Source organism: Erpetoichthys calabaricus, chromosome 8 (genome assembly GCF_900747795.2).
Source record: "Erpetoichthys calabaricus chromosome 8, fErpCal1.3, whole genome shotgun sequence".
NCBI lineage: Eukaryota > Metazoa > Chordata > Cladistia > Polypteriformes > Polypteridae > Erpetoichthys > Erpetoichthys calabaricus.
Genome location: NC_041401.2, coordinates 76254479 through 76281014, shown reverse-complemented (window position 1 = coordinate 76281014; position 26536 = coordinate 76254479). Strand labels below are relative to the sequence as shown.

Here is a 26536-nt window from a genome sequence, read left to right as displayed (position 1 = left end):
AAAGCAAATATCAAGAAAGGGATGTTTAGGTGTAAATTGCTGGAAAAATGTTGTAGGGAACATTGTAATTGATAGTAATGGGTTTAGGTATACCATGAAATATATACAGAGGTTGCTGAATGAGAGAATCTTCTTCTTTCGGCTGCTCCCGTTAGGGGTTACCACAGCGCATCCCCTGTCTTTCTGTCCTCTGCATCTTGTTCTGTTACACCCATCACCTGCATGTCCTCTCTCACCACATCCATAAACCTTCGCTTAGGCCTTCCTCTTTTCCTCTTCCCTGGCAGCTCTATCTTTAGCATCCTTCTCCCAATATACCCAGCATCTCTCCTCTGCACACGTCCAAACCAACACAATATTGTCTCTCTGACTAATGTACTCATTTCTAATCCTATCCATCCTTGTCATACCCAGTACAAATCTTAGCATCTTTAACTCTGCTACCTCCAGCTCTGTCTCCTGCTTTCTAGTCAGTGCCACCATCTCCAACCCATATAACATAGCTGGTCTCACTACCATCCTGTAGAACTTCCCTTTCACTCTTGTTGATGCCCGTTTGTCACACTCCTGACACTCTTCTCCACCCATTCCACCCTGCCTGCACTCTTTTTCACCTCTCTTCCACAATCCCCATTTCTCTGTACTGTTGATCCCAAGTATTTAAACTCCTCCACCTTTGCCAACTCTACTCCCTGCATCCTCACCATTCCACTGACCTCCCTCTCATTTACACACATGACGCAATGCAACTACTTCTGGCATTCTCTAAACTTCTCCATCAACATCCTCAGAGTAAACATTGCATCTGTGGTGCTCTTTCTTGGCATGAAACCATACTGCTGCTCACTAATCATTACCTCACTTCTTAACCTAGCTTCCACTACTCTTTCCCATAACTTCATGCTGTGGCTCATCAATTTTATTCCCCTGTAGTTACTGCAGTCCTGCACATTCTACTCCTCAGGCATCCTCTCACTTTCCAAGATTCCATTAAACAATCTGGTTAAAAACTCCACTGCCATCTCTCCTAAACACCTCCATGCTTCCATAAGTATGTCATCTGGACCAACAGCCTTTCCATTTTTCATCCTCTACATAGCTGTCCTTACTACTTCCTTGCTAATCCGTTGCACTTCCTGATTCACTATCTCCACATCATTCAACCTCTTCTCTCTCTCATCCTCTTCATTATTCAGCCTCTCAAAGTACTCTTTCCATCTGCTCAACACACTCTCCTCGCTTGTGAGTACGTTTCCATCTTTATCCTTTATCACGCTAACCTGCTGCACATCTTTCCCAGCTCGGTCCCTCTGTCTAGCCAATCGGTACAGGTCCTTTTCTCCCTCCTTAGTGTCCAACCTCTCATACAACTCCTCATACATCTTTTCTTTAGCCTTCACCACCTCTCTCTTCACCTTGCGCCTTATCTCCTTTTACTCTTGTCTACTTTCTGCATCTCACTGACTATCCCACTTCTTTGCCATCCTCTTCCTGTGTATACTCTCCTGTATTTCCTCATTCCACCACCAGGTTTCCTTTTCCTCCTTCCTCTTTCCAGATGTCATGCCAAGCACCCTTCTTGCGGTCACCCTTACTACATCTGCTGTAGTTTCCCAGCTGTCTCTTCCTCTTCTTGATCTACGTCATCCTAAAGACCACCATCCTATGCTGCTTAACTACACTTTCCCCTGCCACCACTTTGCAGTCTTCAATCTCCTTCAGATCAACTCTTCTGCATAGGATGTAATCTACCTGTGTGCATCTTCCTCCAATCTTGTACGTAACCCTATGTTCCTCCCTCTTCTTAAAATACATATTCACCACAGCCATGTCCATCCTTTTGGCAAAATCCACTATCCTCCGACCTTCTTCATTCCTCCCTTTGACACCATACCTACCCATCACCTCCTTATTCACCAACATGCCCATTGAAATCCGCTCCAATCACCACTTTCTGTCCCTTGGGAACACTGTTCATCACTTCATCCAACTCACTCCAAAAATCTTTTTTCTCACCCATTGCACACCCAACTTGCGGTGCATATGCACTAACAACATTCATCATCACACCTCCAATTTCCAGCTTCATAATCATTACTCTGCTTGACACTTTTTTCACCTCCAAAACACTCTTGACATAATGTTCCTTCAGAATAACTCCTACCCCATTTCTTCTCCCATCCACACCATGATAGAACAATTTGAATCCACCTCCAATCCAGCTGGCCTTACTCCACTTCCATTTAGTCTCTTGCACGCACAATATATCAACCTTCCTTCTCTCCATCATATCTGCTAACTCTTTCCCCTTACCAGTCATACTGCCAACATTCAAAGTTCCTACCCTCAGTTCCACTCTTACTTTCCTCCTCTCCTCCTCCTCCCTCCGGACACATCTCCCCCCTCTTCTCCTCCTCCTTCTTCTTCTTCGGCCAACAGTAGCCCAATTTCCGCCAGCACCCTGTTGGCTAACAGTACTGGTGGCGGTCATTGTTAACCTGCTGAATGAGAGAATGACTGGGATAATTATGTCTTATTTGGGAAAATAGGATAAGCCTGCTGTTAGCATGGTTTCTAGTGTGGGATAGGGGTCTCAAAAGCAAGTGTTGAAGGTACTTTAAGGTCCTGGAGTTGAATGGTTGACAGACCTGTGCAACATGACTGTGTTAAGGGAGACGTCCTGAAGATTAGAAGTGTGCTTATTCTATCACTGGAGTTTGGGTCATATCCAGGAATCAAGCTTTTGGAGCAGATGTTGATGGGTGACAGAGTGCTAGAGAAATGAATTGAGAGTTGGAAGAAATTTTACAAAATGCATTTTTGTTTTATGCCTGGGAAGTTGACAGGTTTGACCTTTTGTTGTTTGACAAATGCTAGTATAGCATCAGAAAAAGCAAAAGACAATGCATTATGCATTTGGAAATCTGGAGAAGGCATCTGACAGGGGTGCTAAGGTAGGCATTAAGAAAACTAGGCTTGAATGAATGGTTTGTGTAGTGGTGTCAATGTATGTGAAAGTACAAACCATGGTCAGGGCAGCAAGCAGGATGGAGAGAGTTTTGAGCTGAGGGTGGCACTGTACACTAGGGATTTGTTTCAAGTTTCTGGCTTTTTGTTATACTGATGTAGGTGGTGACCAGAGAAGTGAATGGAGGATGACCATGGGAGCTCTTTTATATACCAACTAGCTGATTACCCAGTGGCTTCGCTCACTGAGTGCAAGGGAAAAAAATAAAATGCAGTCTATAAGTTATTAAACAGTAAAACATTAACATTTAAGAAGTAAAGATACATTGAGCACTACTGGAGTGGTTCCGGGTAAACTACATTTTAAAAGCGGTATAACACAACAGGTAAGTAGAACTAACAGCAGCTAAAATGTATTTGGATCATCTGTCAGTAGTAGATCCCTTGTGAAAGGCACTACACGACCGCTGTGGTATAGAAATTACATTTTCTATGTGATCGTCCAAATTTCTGCCTGACAACCTTGCACTATGTGCCTGTGATTTAAGAGAAAAATAATTCTGATAAATATGCACAATGCCCTTTCGTGCTTAATGAGCAGAAGGTCCAAACAATTCCCAAGTCCAACAGTTTACATGAAGAGGTCTGTACATCTTCTTAGATGGAAACTCTCTATCTTCTTAAAATAACTGATCACAAAAGCAACCTTGAATGTTGTGGGGTTTTAGTGACCGGAACTCACCTTAAGGGACAGTAAGTAGTCGTGCAGGGCAATTTAGAAACAGAGTCCTGCTTCGATGGCGCCGATTACACTCATTCGCAAAGATTTCCACTCTCCCGAGAGCCAACGGTGCACTTGAAGTGTTACAAACAGTACGAGAAGAGAGGACGCTGCCCAAAACTGCGAAGCTCTCGACCCGGCGGAGCAGCCAGACATTCCGCACCTCCCAACGTCCACTTTGTTCTCACGACCCCTTGCCGCTGAAGGTGGTCTCGTCTTCACATTGTTTACAGCTCGGCGCAGTTAAAAAGTAGAAAGATGCAAAGGTGTTTTCCTCATCTCTTCTACTATCAAGTACTGCCAACTAAAAAAAAGTTACAATGTGGCAGTTTCCGCGACAGTCACGTGGATGAATAAGTAAAACTTTTCTGTTAGAACGCGCGGACGACTCAGCGCTGTAGTCCAGAGAGGAGGGCTGGGAGCGGGTGACGCGGGGCGCACTTCTATGGGATAGATCGGCGTGTTTGTGCTTACTTCATTTCAATATCAGTAAAATAACTCTCACACAAATAATAACAATTCGTAAAGACAATATAAAAATGGCGTCCACAAAGAAAGTGATTAGTTCCTGTATTATAATATGTTCTGTGGTCATACGTAATTTCCATATCGCATGGTCACACATAATTTCCGTTTCATACGTAATATCCATATCGCGTGGTCACCCTAACGCAAAAAGAATTTTATATATATATAGATTTATTTGTGCCAAAAGCAAAAAATTAAGCCAAACATGAGGAGAAGATAACTGAAATGGAAAGGTTATTTGGTTGCAAAAGGCCTCAAGACGAATGCATCAAAGACCAAGATGGTGGTTGGACTCAAGGGGGCAGCAGGCATGAAAGAGATTGGTGCATAGTCTCAATGTAATGCAAAATTTGTCAGAAATATGTGCCAAATAAGATGTCAAGTACAACATTTGTTTGTAGCAAGTGTGTGTGAGGACTGCAGAATCCTGATACAGCAAGATATTAGCAATTCAATTGTTTTGGAGAAAGTAGAGAAGTTTTGCTACTTAGTTGACATGATGAGTGTGAACAAAGGTGCTTGCACAGCAAAAACAGCAAATGAGAAAGGTTAACAGAAGAAATGCTAGTTTGAATTCTAAAGGAGTCTGTCTGGCATTGAAGGTTATGAAAGTTGTGTGAGGAGTAGTAACATGCAGGTTGACAGTGAGACATTCCTGAAAAGAACAGATGAAAATTATTAAATGAATGTGGGGAGTGTCACGGAGTAAGAGGGTGTACAAATTCTGAATTAAGAGAAATAATTAGTGTGAAGACAATAGTTATTGTTTGAGGAGAAACGGACTTTAGGTGGTTTGGACATATAGAGCGAAGGGCAGGGAATAATTGAATGAAGAATGGCATCAAGATTGAGGTGAAGGGTATGAGGGCAAAGGAGACCTGGTTGGTGGTGGTGTCAAGATAATATGAAAAGAACAGGTCTCACTGCAAAGAATGCCCTGCAAAGTGGCTATTAACACTAGAATTACCAAAGCCTACAAAAAAAAAAAACTCTTAATCCTAGCCCACCTTAAATCCCTTCACACCTCCGTCAGCATCTTTTGTGTTGTAAATGTATTGATCAACGCACGCAGCCTACTAACCCATCCCCCTGCCCACCACTGCAGTTCAATTCACAAAAAAGGTTCTTAGTGCTCAGTGTTTATCTTGGTGAAGTGCTGGAGTTGTAGAGGGTAAATAATATATCGTCATTTGGAATACATACATTTCATGTGTGTTCCGTGTCTACAACAATCTATGTAAACACATCATTAAAACAAACGTTTTTCATGTTTTAGTAATAATTGACAAAATGTAGACATGAAGTGTATAATGTGTGAAGCCTGAAGTCCAAATATGAAATATACATTTTCACAGAAGGTACAAGTATAACAAAACGAGTGCTTTTATTCAAGAATATAACTGCAGAAAAAGAAGTCATGTTAGGGTGCGACATTGACACGGACCTAATATGACTGCTTTGGTAGTGTAGCGTTAAGAACTACTGACTTGTAATCGAGACGTTTGCGGTTCCATCCTGGATGCCTCCGTTTTGAGTAGTGAGCTGCTCTTATTCTTACTATTCTGCCAGGAAATAGGAAAAGAGGAAGGCCTAAGAGATGATTTACAGAAAGATATGGAAGAAGATGATCCGCTGTGACAACCCCTAACGGGAGCAGCCGAAAGAAGAAGATGAAGATTCTCTTAGTCACGTTCACGCTCCCGCAGATCTGACACTGTTAATTTTCAAATAAAGATGTGCTATAACAGAGGTGAACTCTGATGAGGATGAGGTGTCTGCATCGGAGAAAGAGAACAGAAGACCTTCTCGCAAGAAACGTCCACTCACACATAAGAACAACGCAGCTGCACCAGACGTAAAAGGAAAAGATGCACCGTTTGGATGCAGCAACAGATCCGGCGTCATCCTGCCAGTCAGTCTGACTCAAACATGTCCTTCAAAAAAAAAAAAAAAAAAAAGGGCTTACAGAGTTTGCAAGGTATGGTGCAAAGTCCTGTTTGTGATTGTTTTGTGATGGCCTTTACATAAAAAACATTTATTTGTTACTTATATAAAAGCCTAATCGAATATTATTTACCTTGATTTATTTACTTCCTACATCGGAAAGTCACTGCAGAGCTTCCTGTGTTTGATTGACACGGGCATGCTGACAAAGTACATGAGTACTAAAGTGACTTTAGCTGCTGGTGGAAGCTCCCGTTGCAGTCTATGCAACTATAAATTAGTACTATTTTCCTAATGAAGTACATGTGTAATGCCAAATGAAATGTGCAAAAAAGCACAACTAACTTTTACAAGTACCATAAATTTACACTGGCTGTTACAGACTCGAATCATATGTATGTTAGTAAGAATAAGAGCAGCTCACTACTCAAAACAGAGGCGTCCACGATCAAACCGCAAACGTCTTGATTACGATTCAGCAGTTCTTACCACTGCATCACCAAAGCTGTCGTATTAAGGGCATATCAATGTCGCACCCTAAAGCGAGTTCTTTTTCTGCAGTTATATTCTTGAGTAAAAGCGCACTTGTTTTGTTATACTTGTACCTTTTGTGAAAGTGTATATTTGATATTTGGACTTAAGGCTTCACACATTATACATTTCATGACTAAATTTTGTCAATTATTACTAAAACATAAAAAACATTTCTGTTTTAACAATGTGTTTACATAAATTGTTGTAGACACAAAACACACAAGAAATGTATGTATTCCAAATGACAATATATTATTTACCCTCTACAACTCCAGCACTTCACTCCAAGATGAACACTGAGCCCCGAGAACCTTCTTTGCAAACTGAACTGCGGCGGAGGTCAAGGGAATGGGATAGCAGGTTGCTTGCTACTTATGTTGATCAACACATTTACAACAAAAAAGACGCTGACGGAGAGGTGCAAAGGGATTTAAGGTGGGCTGGGATTACGAGTTTTTTTTGTAGGCTTTGGTAATTCTAGTGTTAAACTGATGATGGTGGTGATTATTTTCTGTCTCTCATGCTTTTGCTTTTTACTGTCCATTTTAGATTTTTGATGATAACTCTGAGACATTTTGACAGCAGTGTATTTAATATTAATTAGCCAATCTCTTTTCTCACTGTGCCCATTGTTCCCTCAAATTAAAATCAATGAGCTAATTTACAATTGAGCCATGTGATATTATTCTCAGTATTAGACATTATTGGTATTGTCCTTTTAGAACATTCTTTATTTCATCCTACAGTAGTGTTTTTCTTAAATAATTTATTTTAATTATGCTTGCTGTTTTTGGTCTAGATTCGGGTTATTGATATTTACACCATGGCACGTTCATAGCCCTACTTTTATGCTTTATCAAAAGACTTGTGGGCACAATGCATGTTTGGAGGGTGCTATTAACATCCATACTTTCTCGGCCAAATTTTGGTAAACACCCTGAAACTACCCTCTCAACGTTAACAGGGCAGGGATTAAAAAAAAAAAAAATCATTAGAAGTCCTCAACAACAAAAGGCATTTTAAGTGTTTGTGAAGTGCTGTGTCAGGCAGAATTAAAAAGTATTGTCTTGGTTGAGATACATATTTATTATTATTTTAGTATATCTGATTTGCTTCAAGTTCCTATAACAGGACGACAAAACCCAACTGGACTTTGTTAGATAGGTTTCTGGAGCTAGCTTGCCAAGTGAGATGGCTCCCCTATCCAAGACTGTCTATTCAAACATGAGTGCAAGTTTCTACTGATTACATTCATTAAAGCTGAAATGTGTCTGTTAATGTTTACACAACTATAAGCATGATGAGATTTGCATTCCAATTTTTACTTGCAGATGACAGGGGTGATGAGTCCTATGTATCCTCTTCATAAATCTGAAAGTTAGATATTTTTTCTTTTCTAAATTGGCCATCTCTGAGCCTAACACCATATGCCAATTCTGCATCTTCATTTTAAGATAAGTGTTTCTTGACCCTTCTGAATATTTTTACTTCGGTGAGAACTGCTTTCATTAAATTTTTCTTTGTTTATTCAGTCTTAATATACTGTTTTGGAAGACAAGTTCTGCATCATTAACGCAAAGTGATAGGGGATAGATAAATGTTATCTAATGTGGTGGAACCTGATCTGCTTAAGCCATTTAGAAATGATGATTAATTGGGTCTTAAATTCAAGACAGCAGACAATTTATCACTAAGGTGGAAGTAATTACTTTATAAGATTTTCTATTTGAAAATTGGATCTACAGCACACTGTATAAGAATCTAAACAAACTCCTTGTTTCTACCAAACCCCCACCTACTACTTCAAATGTCATCAAATTTCCCTTGTTCTATTTCTGGAACTTTAAGGGTGAAGGTTCTTCAACTCATGTTGCAGCAAATGGATTCATATTGGCCATTTGTAGGTGTTCCCTAGCAAGTGATTTGAAATATGGCCAGGGGTAACCTATCTTCCAAAAATAATCATTGTGTTCATCCACATAACAGGGATGTAAAATATCGAATACTATACGTGTGTATTAAAGACAAAAAATGCATGTCTACAATGGTTTTTTTTTTTTATTCAAAATTTGATTTTATATGTGTTGATCAGTAAAATTATTTAGAGAAAATTTGGTTTGATCCATATAATATGCACAGCTCTGTGTGTGTGTGTGTGTGTGTGTGTGTGTATATATATATATATATATATATATATATATATATATATATATATATATATATATATATATATATATATATATATTATAAACATATTACCAATGTTCATTTCCCATGTAGATATGTAACGTTTGGTGAGAATAAATAAAAAGTAACAACACATATAATAGTTATGTTGCATTGTTTATGATTAACAAAATTCATAGTTTATCTGAAATGTTCTACTTATACAGTCGATTTATTCCACTTCTGAAGGTGTACACTGTCGGTATTCTCCATTGCATTTGCACCCGAGTGTAACGTGTGCCAGTGCAACTGAAGGGTGGCAGACGAGCTCACGTAATGGGTGACAAGGCACATTCTCACCCTGATTCCGAGGCTCTTGTCATGAATATTCCCATCTTGTGCTTTTTCTCGTTCTTTCTATTATTGGACACGTGTGTAGAGGAAATGTGTGTCTTATTTTATGTCTATGAAAGGACAGACGGTAAAGCCTTGAATGAAACTTAAGTGTTGATGCTTTGGGTAACAGGAGCAGGGAACGTTAAATATGACAGTGACTGCGTGGGATTGTGTAACTGGAAGATGGTTTAAGAATACAGAAACGACAAAAGCTTAGTCTTTCAATAATTCTGTTTATATCAATGATTTACTCTGTTATGTTGCAGTTCGGAAGATTACTTATTTACCCCTCCAGCGCAGCCTTTGATAAGATGCATTCAGAAGGAAAGGATGTTGCTGACAAAGTCAGGTGCTTTTTTGAAAGTTTGGCTCCAGATGTGCTTATCCAACTGCTCCTTCTTGTCAGTACTTGAGTGATCTTCATGTTCACCTCTGGATTAATTCGCAAAGTTTCTTTATAACTTTTTGTCTCATTAACGCAGAAATCCCAAGGCTTTCCTAAAATTGCAGAAGACGCTGTTGATGGCACTGATTCTGTTTTAAAGACAGTTGTGATTAGTTATGCAGCACACACTTTTACTCACATTGCTTTTTGGAAATCAAAAATACAAATCAGCTACAGATCTGGGAATCACTGAATAGTAAAAACGTTTAATGAGGAGTGTCTTGCGCATATACTGGTGTAATGACCACGCTTTAGTGAAGCGTTTCTTAGCCTCTCTAATATGATCAACATGGGGTAGAATAGATTCTGGATTGTTATGATATGTGCTACCTTACGCAAAATATGCTCATTATTTGTTACAGATTCTAGGTGGACACGATTCCACACCAAGGAAAAAGGTGCCCCATGTAAATCGTTCATAATGTCTCCAAAATATATTTAACTTACAGACAAGTACTACTTAACTGTTTTATGCGAGCCCCAATTAGGATTTGAACTCGGGTTAGTGCACCTTATCGCTGTAGCACGGACAACTGCTTTTACGCTTTGAGCCAAAGCACTTTTGCAGACTAGTGAGTGACCAAATTGACTGCGCAGATATCAATGATGTCATTACGCTAGCGTGCCTCAAAATCACATGACGGGCGCATTTGAAGCAAGCCTCGAAGCGGCTCTTCGAGCTCCAGTGCTTCGAAAGCTCAACACAGTGTCGAAACCTCAGTATCGAGCGGCCCATCACTAGTAGTTATACTGCATCAGCAAGGTCTCTCCCAGACAAAAATTTCAAAGCAGACTGGGGGTTTCAAGATGTGCTGTTCAAGCTCTTTTGAAGAAGCACAAAGAAACGGGCAACGTTGAGGATTGTAGACGCAGTGGTCGGCCAAGGAAACTTAGTGCAGCAGATGAAAGACGCATCAAGCTTATTACCCTTCGAAATTGGAAGATGTCCAGCAGTGCCATCAGCTCAGAACTGGCAGAAACCAGTGGGACCCAGGTACACCCATCTACTGTCCGGAGAAGTCTGGCTAGAAGTGGTCTTCATGGAAGAGTTGCAGCCAAAAAGCCATACCTCCGACGTGGAAACAAGGCCAAGCGACTCAAGTATGCACAAAAACATAAGAACTGGGGTGTAGAAAAATGGCAGCAGGTGCTCTGAACTGATGAGTCAAAATTCGAAATATTTGGCTGTAGCAGAAGGCAGTTTGTTCGTCGAAGGGCTGGAGAGCGGTACAATAATGAGTATCTGCAGGCAACAGTGAAGCATGGTGGAGGTTCCTTGAATGTTTGGGGCTGCATTTCTGCAAATGTAGTTGGAGATTTGGTCAGGATTAATGGTGTTCTCAATGCTGAGAAATACAGGCAGATACTTATCCATCATGCAATACCATCAGGGAGGCGTATGATTGGCCCCAAATTTATTCTGCAGCAGGACAATAACCCCATACATACAGCCAAAGTCATTAAGAACTATCTTAAGCGTAAAGAAGAGCAAGAAGTCCTGGAAGTGATGGTATGTCTGCGATTACATGAAGAGACAGAAGGATGCGAGGAAGCCTACATCCACAGAAGATCTGTGGTTAGTTCTCCGAGATGTTTGGAACAACCTACCAGCCGAGTTCCTTCAAAAACTGTGTGCAAGTGTACCTAGAAGAATTGGTGCTGTTTTGAAGGCAAAGGGTGGTCTCATATTGATTTGATTTAGATTTTTCTCTTGTTCATTCACTGCATTTTGTTGATGATGCAAATAAATGATTAACACTTCCATTTTTGAAAGCATTCTTTGTTTACAGCATTTTTTCACACCTGCCTAAAACGTTTGCACAGTACTGTGTGTGTGTAAGTGTATATATATGTATATATATATATATATATATATATATATATATATATATAATATATATAATATTGTGGGATATGGCCAGCCATTCATCCCGGCCAATACCCCCAGGCTGCTAGATGGAGCCCTCCTTGCAACGTGGAGATGCCCCGAATTCCAGCAGGGCATCATGGACTATGGAGTTTTAATACACAGCCCTGCTGGATAACGTCGGGGACGCTGCAGGGAGACACAGACAAGTTTATTTTCCATACTACCTGGAAGTAAATCCTAGTCACATGGTTGAAAGAAATAAAGTGCTTCTGGGCTGATGAAGAAAAGGAAGTTTTTACCTGACCCGGAAGTCATAGAAAGTTACATAGACTGAGGGACAGAAACACTTCCGGGTCACAGACTATAAAGGAATCTGGGAAATCCCAGACGGATGAGCTGAGCTGGGTGGAAGGGTGGCAGTGCGTCTGGGAGTGGAGGATTGTGATTATTGATTTATTAAGTATTGTGGAGTGGAGGGTGCTTTGTGCACATTATTGGCCTAATAAATAGTATATTTGGGCTTATTATATCTGGTATCTGACGTTTGGTCTGAGGGTTCAGTTGTGGTCTTTCGTTTTGAACCCATGCCTGCTTTGCTTCCGCAGTTTCAGACGCGCGTTGTAGGCGCCTGAGGGGGAGGATCGTTGGATGAGGTTGGAGTGTGGTGATTAAAGAGGATTGAACTAAAGGAGACTATGTGCTGTTTGTACTGGCTGAATACACATCACCTTGGTTGTTACTTTTGTTTACAAACACTGTCGATAGCACTCTGTGTTTAGATCTGGTGTCGACACCGTGCTTTGTGTTTAGATCTGGCATCGACACCTGCTTCGTTGTCGAGACTGTGGTTTTTTGTGTTTCTATCGACGGTCATTGGCAGCACTTCGTCCAAATCGAATGTTCACCCACTTCTTGGAGTCGGCAGTCAGAGTATATAAGTCGGGCACACTTCTGTGATTTTCCATCATTCGGCGTTTGGAGTTCAAGAAAGAAGCATTGCTTCTTCCTTACTCTCTGGATTGCCACAAAGCAACCTGCAAGATTGGAGAAAGGTTGAGAAGAGATCGTGACAGGAAACGACAGCGTCATGAAAACGAGACAGACTGTGAACGGAGAGAAGCAGAAATGCTCCTCCACCACCACATAATTACTATTCGGACAATGATTCCGAGTAGGCCGTTCCTATCGAATCAATGTTCAAGGGTTTTGTTTTGTAATTTTGTTTCCCTTATAAAAAATCCTAATGCTGTGCGACGAAGGGCCCAGTTCACGACTGGCAGCCGCGTTTAAACAGGGAGCCCTTCACAGACAACTTTAACACGTGCAACGCAGTTGGGCGCACATGCCTAGTATATATATATTTATATATTTATTTATATATATATATATATATATATATATATATATATAAAATATTTATATTTAATGTATTTTTTGGGGGGATGGTAAATTAACCACACACTGAAGATGTATTGTGTAGCAGAGAGAGACAAATCCACAAGTTTACGCTGCTGATAGAATATTCTTTTCTAAAGCCATCCAGTTATCCCAGAGTGCTATTCTGTTTAAATTACTTTTGAGTGGGCACTTCCATAACCTCTAGTCTATTTTTGCTTTGTCCGTTTTTCTTCTCTTAATATAAATGAGAAATGCTGCTTACATGAAAAGGGGTCTGTCAGGTGCATCTTACCCAAGTCATTTTCTACCAGCAGTGCACTTGAGTTAAGGTGAGAAAGTTAGTTGCTGTGTGCTTTTCAGGTAGTATCTGACACATTTTCTTAGTGAGTGTGATGGGTGTAATTGATGATATATATCGCTGAAAGCAGAGCTGACTAAACTGTTAAATTCCTCAGTGGAAAGGATGAAAATGTCACAGGAAAGTCCGCCAATGATTGCCGTGTACAGATTTATTATTAACTTAAACTCTTTTTAACTTGAGCAGGATGTTGTGTTCTTGGAGTAAATATTTTCTTTTACACTTTGTGTCCATTCAATGTAGTTTTACTGTTGTTGTTCAAAACTGTGACACTATCTAGGTGTTATAACAGATTTCTCTTTGTGTAACTCTTTTTTGAGGAAATTACCTGTGCTGTTTGTTTTTGTAATGAGGCATAATTTATAACCACTCTGGAGGAATGTAAAGCATTGCAGATCCTTTTCTATACTTTTTTAGTTTATCATGTAGACAGTCTTTTCTCCTTTGCAACCTTATTCCTTCTAAATCTAATTCCTTTGTGTTTTAAAGGTTACTCTTCAATGCTTGCTCTTACTCAGTTTAACTAACAGGAGCATCTAGACAGAATTTTTATATGTGGATTGCTGATTCTAATGTTGTTCTCTGTTTTGTGGGCAAGATGCAAAAATTAATAAAAAATAACTTGACTGGTTACTTCACTAACAAAGATACACTATAAACAGACCAATGTAAAATTAAGCAGAATACCAATGCAAGGTTATGATGAATACTATTGATCAACTGTTTTTTCTGATTCTGTACCTTTCCACTACACACTTAAATCTGGGTGATTTAATTTCCTTATTTACAGTCAAAAGTAAAAAGTATGTGAACCCTTTGGAATTATCTGGTTTACTGCATGAATTGGTCAAAAAAAATGATCTGATCTTCATCTAAGTCACAGGTACTGATATACACAATGAAATTAAGCCAGTGACACACAAAAAAATACTCTCTTTTTATGTCTTTATTTTACAAACGCATTCAACATTCACAGTGGTATTGGAAAAAGTAAGTGAACCTTGGGATTTAAGAACTGGTTGACCCTCCTTTGGCAGCAATGACCTCAACCAGGCACTTCCTGTAACTGCAGATCAGACCTGCACATCGTGCAGGGGGAATTTTAGCCCATTCTTCCCTACAGAACTGCCTTAACTCTTCCATATTCTTTGGTTGTCTTTGGTGTATGGCTCTCTTCAGGTCATTCCACAGCATCTCAATAGGATTGAGATCTGGGCTCTGACTGGGCCTCTCCAAAAGGCGGAGTTTGTTCTTCTCAAGCCATTATTCTGTGGATTTGCTACGGTGTTTGGGTCATTGTCCTGTTGCATCACCCAGCTTCTTCTGAGTTTAAGTTGACAGACAGACACCCTCACATTATCCTGGAGAATTTGTTGATTAACTTGTTAATTCATTTTCCCCTCAATGATAGCAAGCTGTCCAGACCCTGATGCAGCAAAGCAGGCCCAAATCATGATGTTCCCTCCACCGTACTTTACTGTAGGGATGATGTTTTGATGTTGATATGCAGTGCCCTTTTTACGCCAAATAAAGTTCTGCTTGTTCCTCCCAAATAGTTCAATTTTGGTTTCAACACTCCACAAAACATTTTCCCAGTATAATTGTGGAGTGTCCAAGTGTTCTTTCGCAAACTTCAGGCGTTCAGCAATGTTCTTTTTTGATAGCAGTGGCTTCCTTCTTGGTGTCCTGCCATGGACACCTTTTCTTGTTCAATGTTTTGCGTATAGTTGACTCATGAACAGAGATGTTAGCCAGTTCTAATGACTTCAAGTCCTTTGCTGTCACTCTACGGTTCTTCTTTACCTCATTGCTGACTTTGCATTGTGCTCTTGGAGTCATCTTAGCAGGGCGCCCACTTCTAGGCAGAGCAGCCACAATACCATATTGTCTCCATTTATAGACCACTTGCCTAACAGTAGACTGATGAATATCTAAAATCTTTGAGATGACTTTGTAACCCTTGCCAGCCTTATGTAGATTAACAATTTTCGATTGTAGCCCTTCAGACAGCTGTTTTGTGTGAGGCATGATTCCCATCTTGATATGCTTCTTGTCAAAAGCTCAAACTCAAACTTTATAGTGTTTTTTATCAATCAAAGTAATTCTAGGCCACACCTCTGAACTCGTTTCATTAAATGGACTCCAGGTATGCTAAATTCGGACTGCAATGAGCTTTTTAAAAAGTCATTAGCTTAGGGTTCACTTACTTTTTCCAACCTTCAGTTTCACAGTTTGAATGATTTATTCAATATGGTTAAAAATTCTCTGAAAATCTGTGTATCTTTAGTTATACGAGACTTTGTTTGTTCATTATTTTGACTGACATGAAGATACGACCATGTTTATATAGGAATTACACATAAATATAGATAATTCCTAGGGGTTCACATACTTTTTACTTTGACTGTATTTAGGTCAATAATGATTCATAAAGGCCGCACTTGGCTGTTTTCTGTCGTTAGACTTTAAAAAATTTGTATGTATCTTCTCATTTGCATCAGTGACCAGACATTAGTGTTTATGATGAAAATCTGGCAGTGGGTACATAGCTCATTTGCACAGCATCTCCTTTTTTAATTAGTTTAATGGAGCATTTCATAAAGGAAAAATGAATTGATTTGCTTTATTTAATGAAACAACTAACAGTAGTAAATTAAATCTCCATGCAATGCCAGGAACGCGGAATTATAGAGAGGGCACCATAAATAATTCAGCCATTCATATTAACCATGTAAAAAGGTGAGAATTTACAGAACACATTCAGAAGGAATAGTTTTCATTTTTGTAGTGTTAAGAAGGAGGTGCATCTGACTTGACTTGAAAGCAAGTAAGAGAGCTACCTAGGTTATTTTAAAAAAATCTCTAGCAGCCTCAGTCAGAAGAATGCGTCAATGCTGTGTTTTTGTGAGGCTTTTAAAAATTCAGTGGCATTTAAAATTGTAATGGTCTTTCCACAAATTTCATTTGTCTCTTGACATATATTGTATTTATTTTTTTGTGCTTTTCACTTGTCAGTTGGTTAATAGTACCATTGTTTATTTTTGGAAAAAAGTGAATATGGTGCACTTTATGATATGCAACAGTATGATGATTTATGTAATAAGGTGCCATTCACGGTGAATCAAATTTCTTGGCTCTTACTGTTTGAATAATTTATCCGCCTTGACTGTGGGGTTGATGTTTGGGTAAATGTATGAATTAACTTCTTAGTATCCACATTACTAAGAGAACATCTTAAATTTTATATTTTTAAGCTGTTGGGGGTGGGAGGGGGTACATATCATTGTAGCAAGAGTGATGATAATAGACTTGACATTGATGAAACTTAAAATGCATAGAGATTCAGCAAAAATGTTTTTCCTAACTGATTCAAAGTGACCATACCTTTCTTCTTTAAAACCAATTAATGAAATTTCTCTATTTTGCTTTTAATTCAAAATAAGTAGTTAGCACTCATGAAATCTTGGAGCTCATTGGCACAGCTAAGGACCTAGTAAAACGATCATCTTGCTTTCACTTGCATGTAGAGAATACTAAGCTACACCCTTACTCCAGAATGCGAGTTTTATATAATGACTTATCATGGGTTAACATGCACATTTAGAATACTAAACCCTGAGGGACACCATATCTACCTTTATGACATTATGACAGAGTACTGTCATAATTTAATATGATTGCACTAAAACTCACAAGGAGAGCACATGTCATTTCAGTCATTTTTAAACCTTTGTAATGGAATAAGGTGGTCAGCAGTGTCAGAGGTTATGCTTAAATCTGACAGCATAATAAATGTAGCGTTAATATGTCATTGACAACACAAGTTGATGCTATTTCTGTACTGTGACTAGTATGAATGCCTGACTGAAAATTCTGGAGTAAGTTGTAAAGAAAAGTCACTTTTGAAATAAGTGTATAATTACTGAGGCTGTTAGGGTTTTGCTCCAATTTTTTTTTTTTTTTTTATTTTTATTTTTATAAATGTCTGAATATCTAAGTACAGTTTAGCACTCAACTTAGCTTGCTTACGCTCTCCTGTTCTATCCAGTAGGGGACACTGGCTCACCCTTGTAGAAAAAAAATATTTAAACTAAAATGAAGGATTGCACTTAGTTTGATTTCTTTCTAATGTTGATTGCTTTCGATCAGTTCAAAAAATCCCATTTGGAAAAAACACGCATGATTTCTTTTAAAGTCCATTCTCTCTTCAACTGAATTATGCTGGAGCAGATGCTGTAAGCAGAGAACAGGATTGAGTGCAGTAAAGCAAAGTGAGAAATACCCTGTTGTGCAGTGGTCATCTTCTGTTCTTCAAGTTGCTAGTTTTTCTTCACATGATGGCATATAGGTTAATAGATTCATTACTGTCACATGTATAGACTACAGTGAAATTCTTTCTTGTGTGTGCTAATCAACATATAACATGTCGCCATCTTACCAGAAAAGTCTCAGAAACCACTTGTCATAACCTAGCAGTATATAGGAATACATCAGAAAAATGTAAAATTAATAAATCATTTTTACTGGAAAAAATAGTTCATCATTCCAAAATTGTGTTAAATTCAACATCACATGTAATAACTGCATCTGGCCTTTCGTTTTCAGTGGTTTAAGCTGGAGATTTTGTTTTCAATAATGGATCAGCATTCTTGTAACACATCATAGAAATTCACATACCATTTACTATAAATTTGATTCTATACTCTGTCAGAGATTCTTAAATTATTTTCTAAAGTGACCTCTCTGTGCCTATAAAGTTACATCCTTAATAAAAAACTAATATAATAGAAAACAAACTTAGAAGCTGGCTGTGATTTGGGTAAATTGAATGAATTATAACATAGCTGATGGGAATTGCACATAAAAAAAGTGTTTCACCAAAAGTTGTTCATATGAAGCCTTTGGCATGCTAGACCTACTTGATGGTCACATTTTGAAATACAAACCTTGTCTATACAGTGCATCCGGAACGTATTCACAGTGCATCACTTTTTCCACATTTTGTTATGTCACAGCCTTATTCCAAAATGGATTAAATTCATTTTTTTCCTCAGAATTCTACACACAACACCCCATAATGACAACGTGAAAAAAGTTTACTTAAGATTTTTGCATATTCATTAAAAATAAAAAAAACTGAGAAATCACATGTATATAAGTATTCACAGCCTTTGCTCAATACTTTGTCGATGCACCTTTGGCAGCAATTACAGCCTCAAGTCTTTTTGAATATGATGCCATAAGCTTGGCACACCTATCCTTAGCCAGTTTCGCCCATTCCTCTTTGCAGGACCTCTCAAGCTCCATCAGGTTCGATGGGAAGCGTCGGTGCACAGCCATTTTAAGATCTCTCCAGAGATGTTCAATCGGATTCAAGTCTGGGCTCTGGCTGGGCCACTCAAGGACATTCACAGAGTTGTCCTGAAGCCACTCCTTTGATATCTTTGCTGTGTGCTTAGGGTCGTTGTCCTGCTGAAAGATGAACCGTCGCCCCAGTCTGAGGTCAAGAGCGCTCTGGAGCAGGTTTTCATCCAGGATGTCTCTGAACATTGCTGCAGTCATCTTTCCCTTTATCCTGACTAGTCTCTCAGTCCCTGCCGCTGAAAAACATCCCCACAGCATGATGCTGCCACCACCATGCTTCACTGTAGGGATGGTATTGGCCTGGTGATTAGCGGTGCCTGGTTTCCTCCAGACGTGATGCCTGGCATTCACACCAAAGAGTTCAATCTTTGTCTCATCAGACCAGAGAATTTTCTTTCTCATGGTCTGAGAGTCCTTCAGGTGCCTTTTGGCAAACTCCAGGCAGGCTGCCATGTGCCTTTTACTAAGGAGTGGCTTCCGTCTGGCCACTCTACTATACAGGCCTGATTGGTGGATTGCTGCAGAGATGGTTGTCCTTCTGGAAGGTTCTCCTCTCTCCACAGAGGATCTCTGGAGCTCTGACAGAGTGACCATCAGGTTCTTGGTCACCTCCCTGACTAAGGGCCTTATCCGCCGATCGCTCAGTTTAGATGGCCGGCCAGCTCTAGGAAGAGTCCTGGTGGTTTCGAACTTCTTCCACTTATGGATGATGGCGGCCACTGTGCTCATTGGGACCTTCAAAGCAGCACAAATTTTTCGGTAACCTTCCCCAGATTTGTGCCTCGAGACAATCCTGTCTCTGAGGTCTACAGACAATTCCTTTGACTTCATGCTTGGTTTGTGCTCTGACATGAACTGTCAACTGTGGGACCTTATATAGACAGGTGTGTGCCTTTCCAAATCATGTCCAATCAACTGAATTTACCACAGGTGGACTCCAGTTAAGCTGCAGAAACATCTCAAGGATGATCAGGGGAAACAGGATGCACCTGAGCTCAATTTTGAGCTTCATGGCAAAGGCTGTGAATACTTATGTACATGTACTTTCTCAATTTTTTTTATTTTTAAAAAATTTGCAAAAACGTCAAGTAAACTTTTTTCACGTTGTCATTATGGGGTGTTGTGTGTAGAATTCTGAGGAAAAAAATTAATTTAATCCATTTTGGAATAAAGCTGTAACATAACAAAATGTGGAAAAAGTGATGCGCTATGAATACTTTCCGGATGCACTGTATATAACAATAAAGGCAGAATTTATTGTGTACAAAACTATACTGGCCACCTATAGAGAAAATGTGGTTATGAAATATAGAAGTAAGAGAGTGCCATTTACCTGAGGGTGCAAGTAACTTTTTTCCCCCACAGTGCCAGATGTTGATGGCATATGAAAAAATAGGTCCCAAGGAAAGTTTGGAGCTTTAGACTTTATGGAGGTAAACGGGAGACCCTGGAGAGAAAGTTGAAAAGCGAGGGAAGATTCTATAGGGAGCCACAGTGGGGGATGGGTGGGAATGAGTTGGAGGACACAACCATGACTAAATAGGAGAGAGAGAGTAAAAAGTCCAATGGTATAGTGCTAGGTCAGACAGTGATACGTCTGCATTTAGTCCATCTATAACCAGGCTTGAATGTTTAAGGTTTGGTCTCTTACTATTTCACAGAAACCTTGAAATGAGTGACCAGACTTCAGCCCAATATTTAGTAGGAGGGGGGAAGAAGCTGCATAGAGTTAATGAAGTTGAAAGACGAAGTTTGGACCAGTTGTTAATGGAGGCTTTTATATCAGAGAAGATGCCGTGATAGTTGTTAGATGATATGTCTGAGATTGAATTAGTAATATCGGCCCCAAAAAAATCATAGCTTGGCGATGACCTTCTGGAGTGAATCCATGCCCTTGGGGCCAAGTTCCTTCTTCCTATTCTGCAAGCAGCAGTAAGGAGTCTCCAAGGGGATGAAACATTGCTGTGGAGGAAGACGAACGGAGTAGCTGATGAAGTGACATGCACCTTTTAAAATGGCTGCAGCTCACACCAGTTGTTTGCTTTTTACCTTCTTAAAACAGCATGGATATGCTGTTTTGCAACATTTGTATAATGTCTAGACATATATCAATACATATAACACTCTTCACTTTAGAACACAATTTTATGTGGCAAATGAATGTGAAGAAATAACTTTGACTTGAAAAATAATGAAGTTCTCCTTTGATCGAATGGTACTACAAAGCATAAAAGAGTTCAGTTCAAGCAGAACTCTAGGATTGGATACAATGTTCCCAAGAGTCCTCTAGTGAGATGTTAATTTTAAATATATTGGGCTTTTTTTTTTATAACAATAAAGGGAAATGAATAAAGACAAGATTTAGAAAGTTAGGGTGTGTCTTAAGCAGACTGCAGGAGCGTACATAGGATAATCTCTTTTCACTGTGAAGAAGCAACAAAAGCATTTGATCATGTTTGCACTTAAGATATTTGTGTTTTATAAAGAACTTTAAAGTTACTCATAGAAAACTAGTAATGACACTGAAAGAAAGTGGCTTTGTGCAGAGGCGTACAAAATTGAACTAAAGCAAGAAAGCATCACTTTATCAAGAGAGGTTTTTTAAGAATTATGTAATGATAAGAGTGATGTCCCTCAGGATTATTGTGGAGATGCCACTGCTTTTCTTTAGTTTGTATAAATGATCTAGATTACTATCAAGGTGATTTAGTGTTTGGAATGCACTAAACTATGTGGAAAGATGCATACCTTGCAAAATCATTTCAGATAGACCAGCATACAATGATCTATTCTCATTAAAACTGTTTCTGTCCTTGTACTACTTCAAGTTATATAATAACTTTAATTCACCCCTTTTTATACATTTTTGTTACCACGTGGTAATTGAGAAATTATCGTTGTTTTAAGTTAAGATCACTGGTAAACATAAATAGCGAAAGGACATTTATTGCAACCTTTGAAACATTTTCTTTCTGTGTGATTGAAAACTTTCTTGACAAAATGTAATTATTTTATACTATTTGTACTGACTTTATAAGAAAAATTTTATAATGTAATATCCAGACATAGGTGGCAATATTGAAAAAGAGTTTATATTATCTATCTATCATCCAACCCGCTATATCCTAACTACAGGGTCACGGGGGGTCTGCTAGAGCCAATCCTGGCCAACACAGGGCACAAGGCAGGAAACAAACCCCGGGCAGGGCACCAGCCCACCGCAGACCTAGAGAAAGTTTTTTATAATAAACTGGACTGAGTTTGAGGCTTCCTGATTTGCACCTTCATAGCCTACTGTCTCCTCTAAGTTGTTTGTTTTTTTCTTCTTTTTTTTCCCTTAACTGATCTTTAACTTTATGCCTTTTGGTGATCAGTTAATCTTCTGCTCACTTAACCATTCACAGTAACAGACATTTTAAACAAGGGTGCCCAAACTCTTGCATGCCACTGTAAGATCCAAAGTGCAGTTTTGGTAAAAATGTAGTAAATTTGTGTAACTTATCATGTTGAATTCATTTACCAGAAAATTCTGTAAGAGAATTTAACTTTGTTAAATGCAATATGAATATTGACTGAGGTAAGCTAAAGTTATGAACCATGAATTCAAAGTAGAAGAAAGGCCAAAATTTGAGAGTTTAAGAAGGATGTTAATTAGTGGGCATCCCTTCAGCTATCCTTAGCTGGGAGAAGTCTCCCCCCCTTACCCCATTACCGAAATTCAGCAAACTTGCCTTCCTAAACAACTGCAAATGAGCACATCCTTTTTTCAAAAAGTTAAATTCCATTGTAGATTATTTAGCAATTGTAATTTCAAACATATAAAGGCCACACCTTGAAAAGATAGCGTTGTAAAGATCTAAAGCAGAGGGCTGCATGGTATTAAATAACTCTTTATTACCAGATTACAAATATTTATAATTCGAAACCATGGACAGAATCGGAAAGTACCAGAAATACAAACAGCTAGCTTTAGAAAGGAAAACATTTTCAAATTCCTCCTTATATACTTTGCATTGTGCTTGAGCTATTAGTAACTTCTTACAACTTACTAGCAGACACTCACTGCTGCTTCAATACAAGTTAATATTGTATTTGAACTGGCTTTATTTTAAATAGTATTTCAGTCTTGGACCTCATTTGGCTTTAGGATCTTTAGAGACCCTCTTTTGAGAATATATTTACAACCTTTGATCAAAATATTTATAGTATTTTGAGACTTTACCAAACTGATTTCACAGTACATACAGAGTTATTTAGCTGAGAAGTCCTCATCACCCACATCTTTCTCTATTGAAATGATCTGAAAATCTATTAGGGACAGAATCCTAACTGTGAGCAATGCCATGTAATGTTCTCAATAGGGACATACATTTTGGGAGTGTTCCACACCAGGAAAAATATTTGCTATCTGTCAGATAGTGCTGGACTCCCATTTTGCACCTAATAACATTTTTTGGAACAGCACCAAATAGGATAAAATTACACAACTCTAAATCTACCATAATTCCCTGTAGTACACTGCTTGAGTGTTGTCTAATCTTGTGTAATTGAAAGAATCACAATAGCTCAGTGGCGAACAGATGACTTATTTAAATCTTGAAAAAATGCATTTTCCTTAAGACAAACCGTGCAGAGGTTTCATTTATACTTTTTTTTTTTTTTTTTTTTTTTTAAAACACCCATAATCTTTTGAGGCCATGATACACAAATGGTGTTAGCTTGGTAGGGCTGGGATCTCCATTGGTGACTATGGTTTTAATGTATGTTAGCTTCCAGGAATCCTTTACTATATACCCTTAATTGAAATGTGACTTGTTTTTTAGCTTAATAAATAGAGTAACCTATATTGCATATCTTTTTATGTTAAAATACATTACTTTTGATAACTTATGGCAGCTACCATCACAGGGAAACTTAATACATTTTATAGTTCAAACCTGAAATACAATAAAATCTAAATAATTTTTCAAAAGTGCCTTTATGCTACATGGGGATCAGTTGCCAATGTTTTTCTTTTTAGAAATGTTCCAGATCCATAGCTGTACTATCCAGCCTTTTCTACCTGTGGCCTTCTTTTCTCGTCGTTTTTATTTTTCCTTTACTGTCTGTGTTTTTATTCTTCACTTACCCTGGTAGTGCTTAATTCCTGAATAGCTGGGATTTGAGCCAGCACAGTGGCTTAGCAGATGATCGTGGTATTGTGTGTACTGTCTCTTTCAGAGGGCCACAGCCACACATCCGGCCTCCACACCACCCTAGTCTGCTTTGCCAGGCTGCCTTCCAAGTTGCTTTTCTATTAACATTTCCTCTTCTGACAGATGGCAAAGTCACGCTGTTGTGAATGTTTTGAGAAAGAAAGAGTGTTAGAGCTCTTTAAGTGATTTGTATTAACAACCAACATAAGACTATATCTGTTTATTTAGTTTAAGAACTGCAGCTTAATGCATTTGTAATCTAAGCATGGTGGTAGTTGTAATTTGTATTGCGTAGGTTTTGCATTCTCAGAATCTTACTAATTTGGAAATGTCCAAGTAAAGTGCAACACCTTATAAAGTTTACTTCTGTGCTGAGAAAAATCCCAGGGCCTTCACAGCCAGAGCAGGTTAAGTGGCTTGTGCAGTGTGTTGCTCTTGGCTCTCTGTGACGACTGAACTGGTCAAGATGTGGTTTACAGTTCAACCCCATAGCTACTTTGGCATGTGGAATTCTTGCCTTTGCTTTCCTTTTATTTGTAAGTAGTAAAATGTGATATTCTACGTTTTTGGCTAGCTTGAGTGTTGTTAAGGATATCACTAGTATTTCAATGAAATAATTCATATGCAGTTTACATACAGCAGGAACAAATTGTAGCTGCCATCTTGTAGTTTTATCCCCATTTTTAATTTTGCTGACATTTTTACCGTTGAACATTCTTCTCCTATTGTTGTAAATTCCATGTGCGTGGTACTTTAGTACCTAGAAATAAAATTTTATGCTCTTTGTGCCAGTTATGTGACTTGCTGATTTTTCTTTTTTTTCCTCCTTAGTTTAAAGTTGAAGGGAAGTGGAGGACATGGATAAATTATGAAAGGTTCCATGAGTTAATGAAGGAGTTTGAGAAGAGCAACGGATTAAAAACCTTCACTGCTGAAGACTATACAGCCGAGACCCCATCATGGGCTGTATTTGGAGCCAAAGAAAGAGGGTTTGATCCTGTAGAAAGTCGCTTCCAAAGGAAGAATAAAGCTAAGGACATATCTGGATGTTGAGTTACAATCAGATTCTATGAAATTAATTGTTGTTCAAAGTTTTATGCTATTATGTGGTTTACATTTTACATTTTTTAGGGGATGTGGTTCTATTTTATTGTAAATTTTAACAGTCAAGGTCAAAAAGATGGTGTCGGCATAATGCCAATAGTGAAACTGGGGCTAAAGAATGAATCCAAAACTGAGGCATGTGTTTCCTTATCTAGTGCAAGTATTACTTTTAGTTTTACTATAAAGCTGATCATATCTGCAAATAAATGTCAGTCTTGTGAAGATTAATTTTGTGATATCCTTCATTTTCCTTACCCCAGTGGACTATTATGTCCTTTGAGTTTGTTTAAAAAAATAAAATTAGCTGTCTTTGGGATTCCTAGGCAGAAGTAAGCAAAAAGATTCTGTTAATAAAAGCGGCAAACAGTTAGTTGTAGCAGTGATATGAAATGAAATAAATCCAGGAGCATTAAGAAACAGAATAGTAGGCCTTTTGATTTTAACAACGTAGAAATGAAATGGTTTTGTTCCTAAATCAGTTGGTTTTCTGATGTCTACTGTGTTTATAATCAGAATGCACTCCTAATGATAAATTACAAATGTGAATTGGATAATCACCATGATGACTGTAAGAATGTTTCTTTTTTATTGCCTGCAGCTTAATCAGTTTTTTTGGAGCCCTATATGGGTGCAAAAACTAATGTCATGACGCTGAGTCATAGAAGAGAGTCAGCACTGGAGTGCTTGAGCTCGAGAGCAGTTGGCATGACTGCAAGGAATTTATTAGCAATTAAGTAGGTCATGAGTAAGCATTGTGAATGCTAACGCTTGACAGATATAAAAGATTTTAGTTCAAATGGAAGAAACTTCCGAAACTGGAATCCCCATCTCATGCCGCTGAATCTCCATTGGACTCCTGTCATTGTTCTTATTGTATCTTCTGTGTCTGTAAGATTGATCTGCACATTACTCTTACTCACTTTGACAAACTGTTGTTTATTTATTTATTTGGGTGTACAAATGACATTCACCTTCAGAACTAGCACCCATCCCCACCAAAAGATCGACCATAGGAAACACTGACCTGGATTTTACAGACGTCAGATTCAAGTGCATGCTTCACCATAAGCCTGTTGTCAGCCAGATGTGTGACACAACATGAAGGACCACTCCTGAGCTTTGAACTGTTATTGTCTATGAATTGGTGGCTTTCACATTTAAACTCGCCTATTAGATTAAGTTGCCTTAATAACACAAGAGGCTTTCGTAAAGTACATTGTGAAGAAAAGAAAAAGATTATTTAAATAATAGTCTAAGCACAGCAGCAGTGATATCACCTAAAACTAACTTTGTACAGTGAATAATAATAATATTAATAGATTTGCTCCCACGTCCCCGACTCCTTCCTTACCAGTAAGCTTGTTCAAATCTGCTTTTTTATCGTAACCACACACAGGTTTACTCTCTGTGAAAGTAAAATATCACCCACTACTAAACCAGGTTTAGTTTCTTTTTGTTTTGTCATTTCTTGTCTTTTGAATATAAA

The 26536-nt window shown here is 38.6% G+C and overlaps 1 protein-coding gene across 1 annotated transcript in view; it reads left to right on the top strand.

The window, feature by feature from the left end:
• Nucleotides 1-25278, top strand: part of tyw1 (tRNA-yW synthesizing protein 1 homolog (S. cerevisiae)) — a 206991-nt gene extending 181713 nt beyond the window's left edge. Inside the window, exon 16 of the mRNA XM_028806820.2 lies at nt 24778-25278. Within this exon, the coding sequence (XP_028662653.1) occupies nt 24778-24999 (222 nt within the window). The 3' untranslated portion in view covers nt 25000-25278. The remainder of the gene's footprint in view (nt 1-24777) is intronic.
• Nucleotides 25279-26536: the final 1258 nt, after the last annotated feature.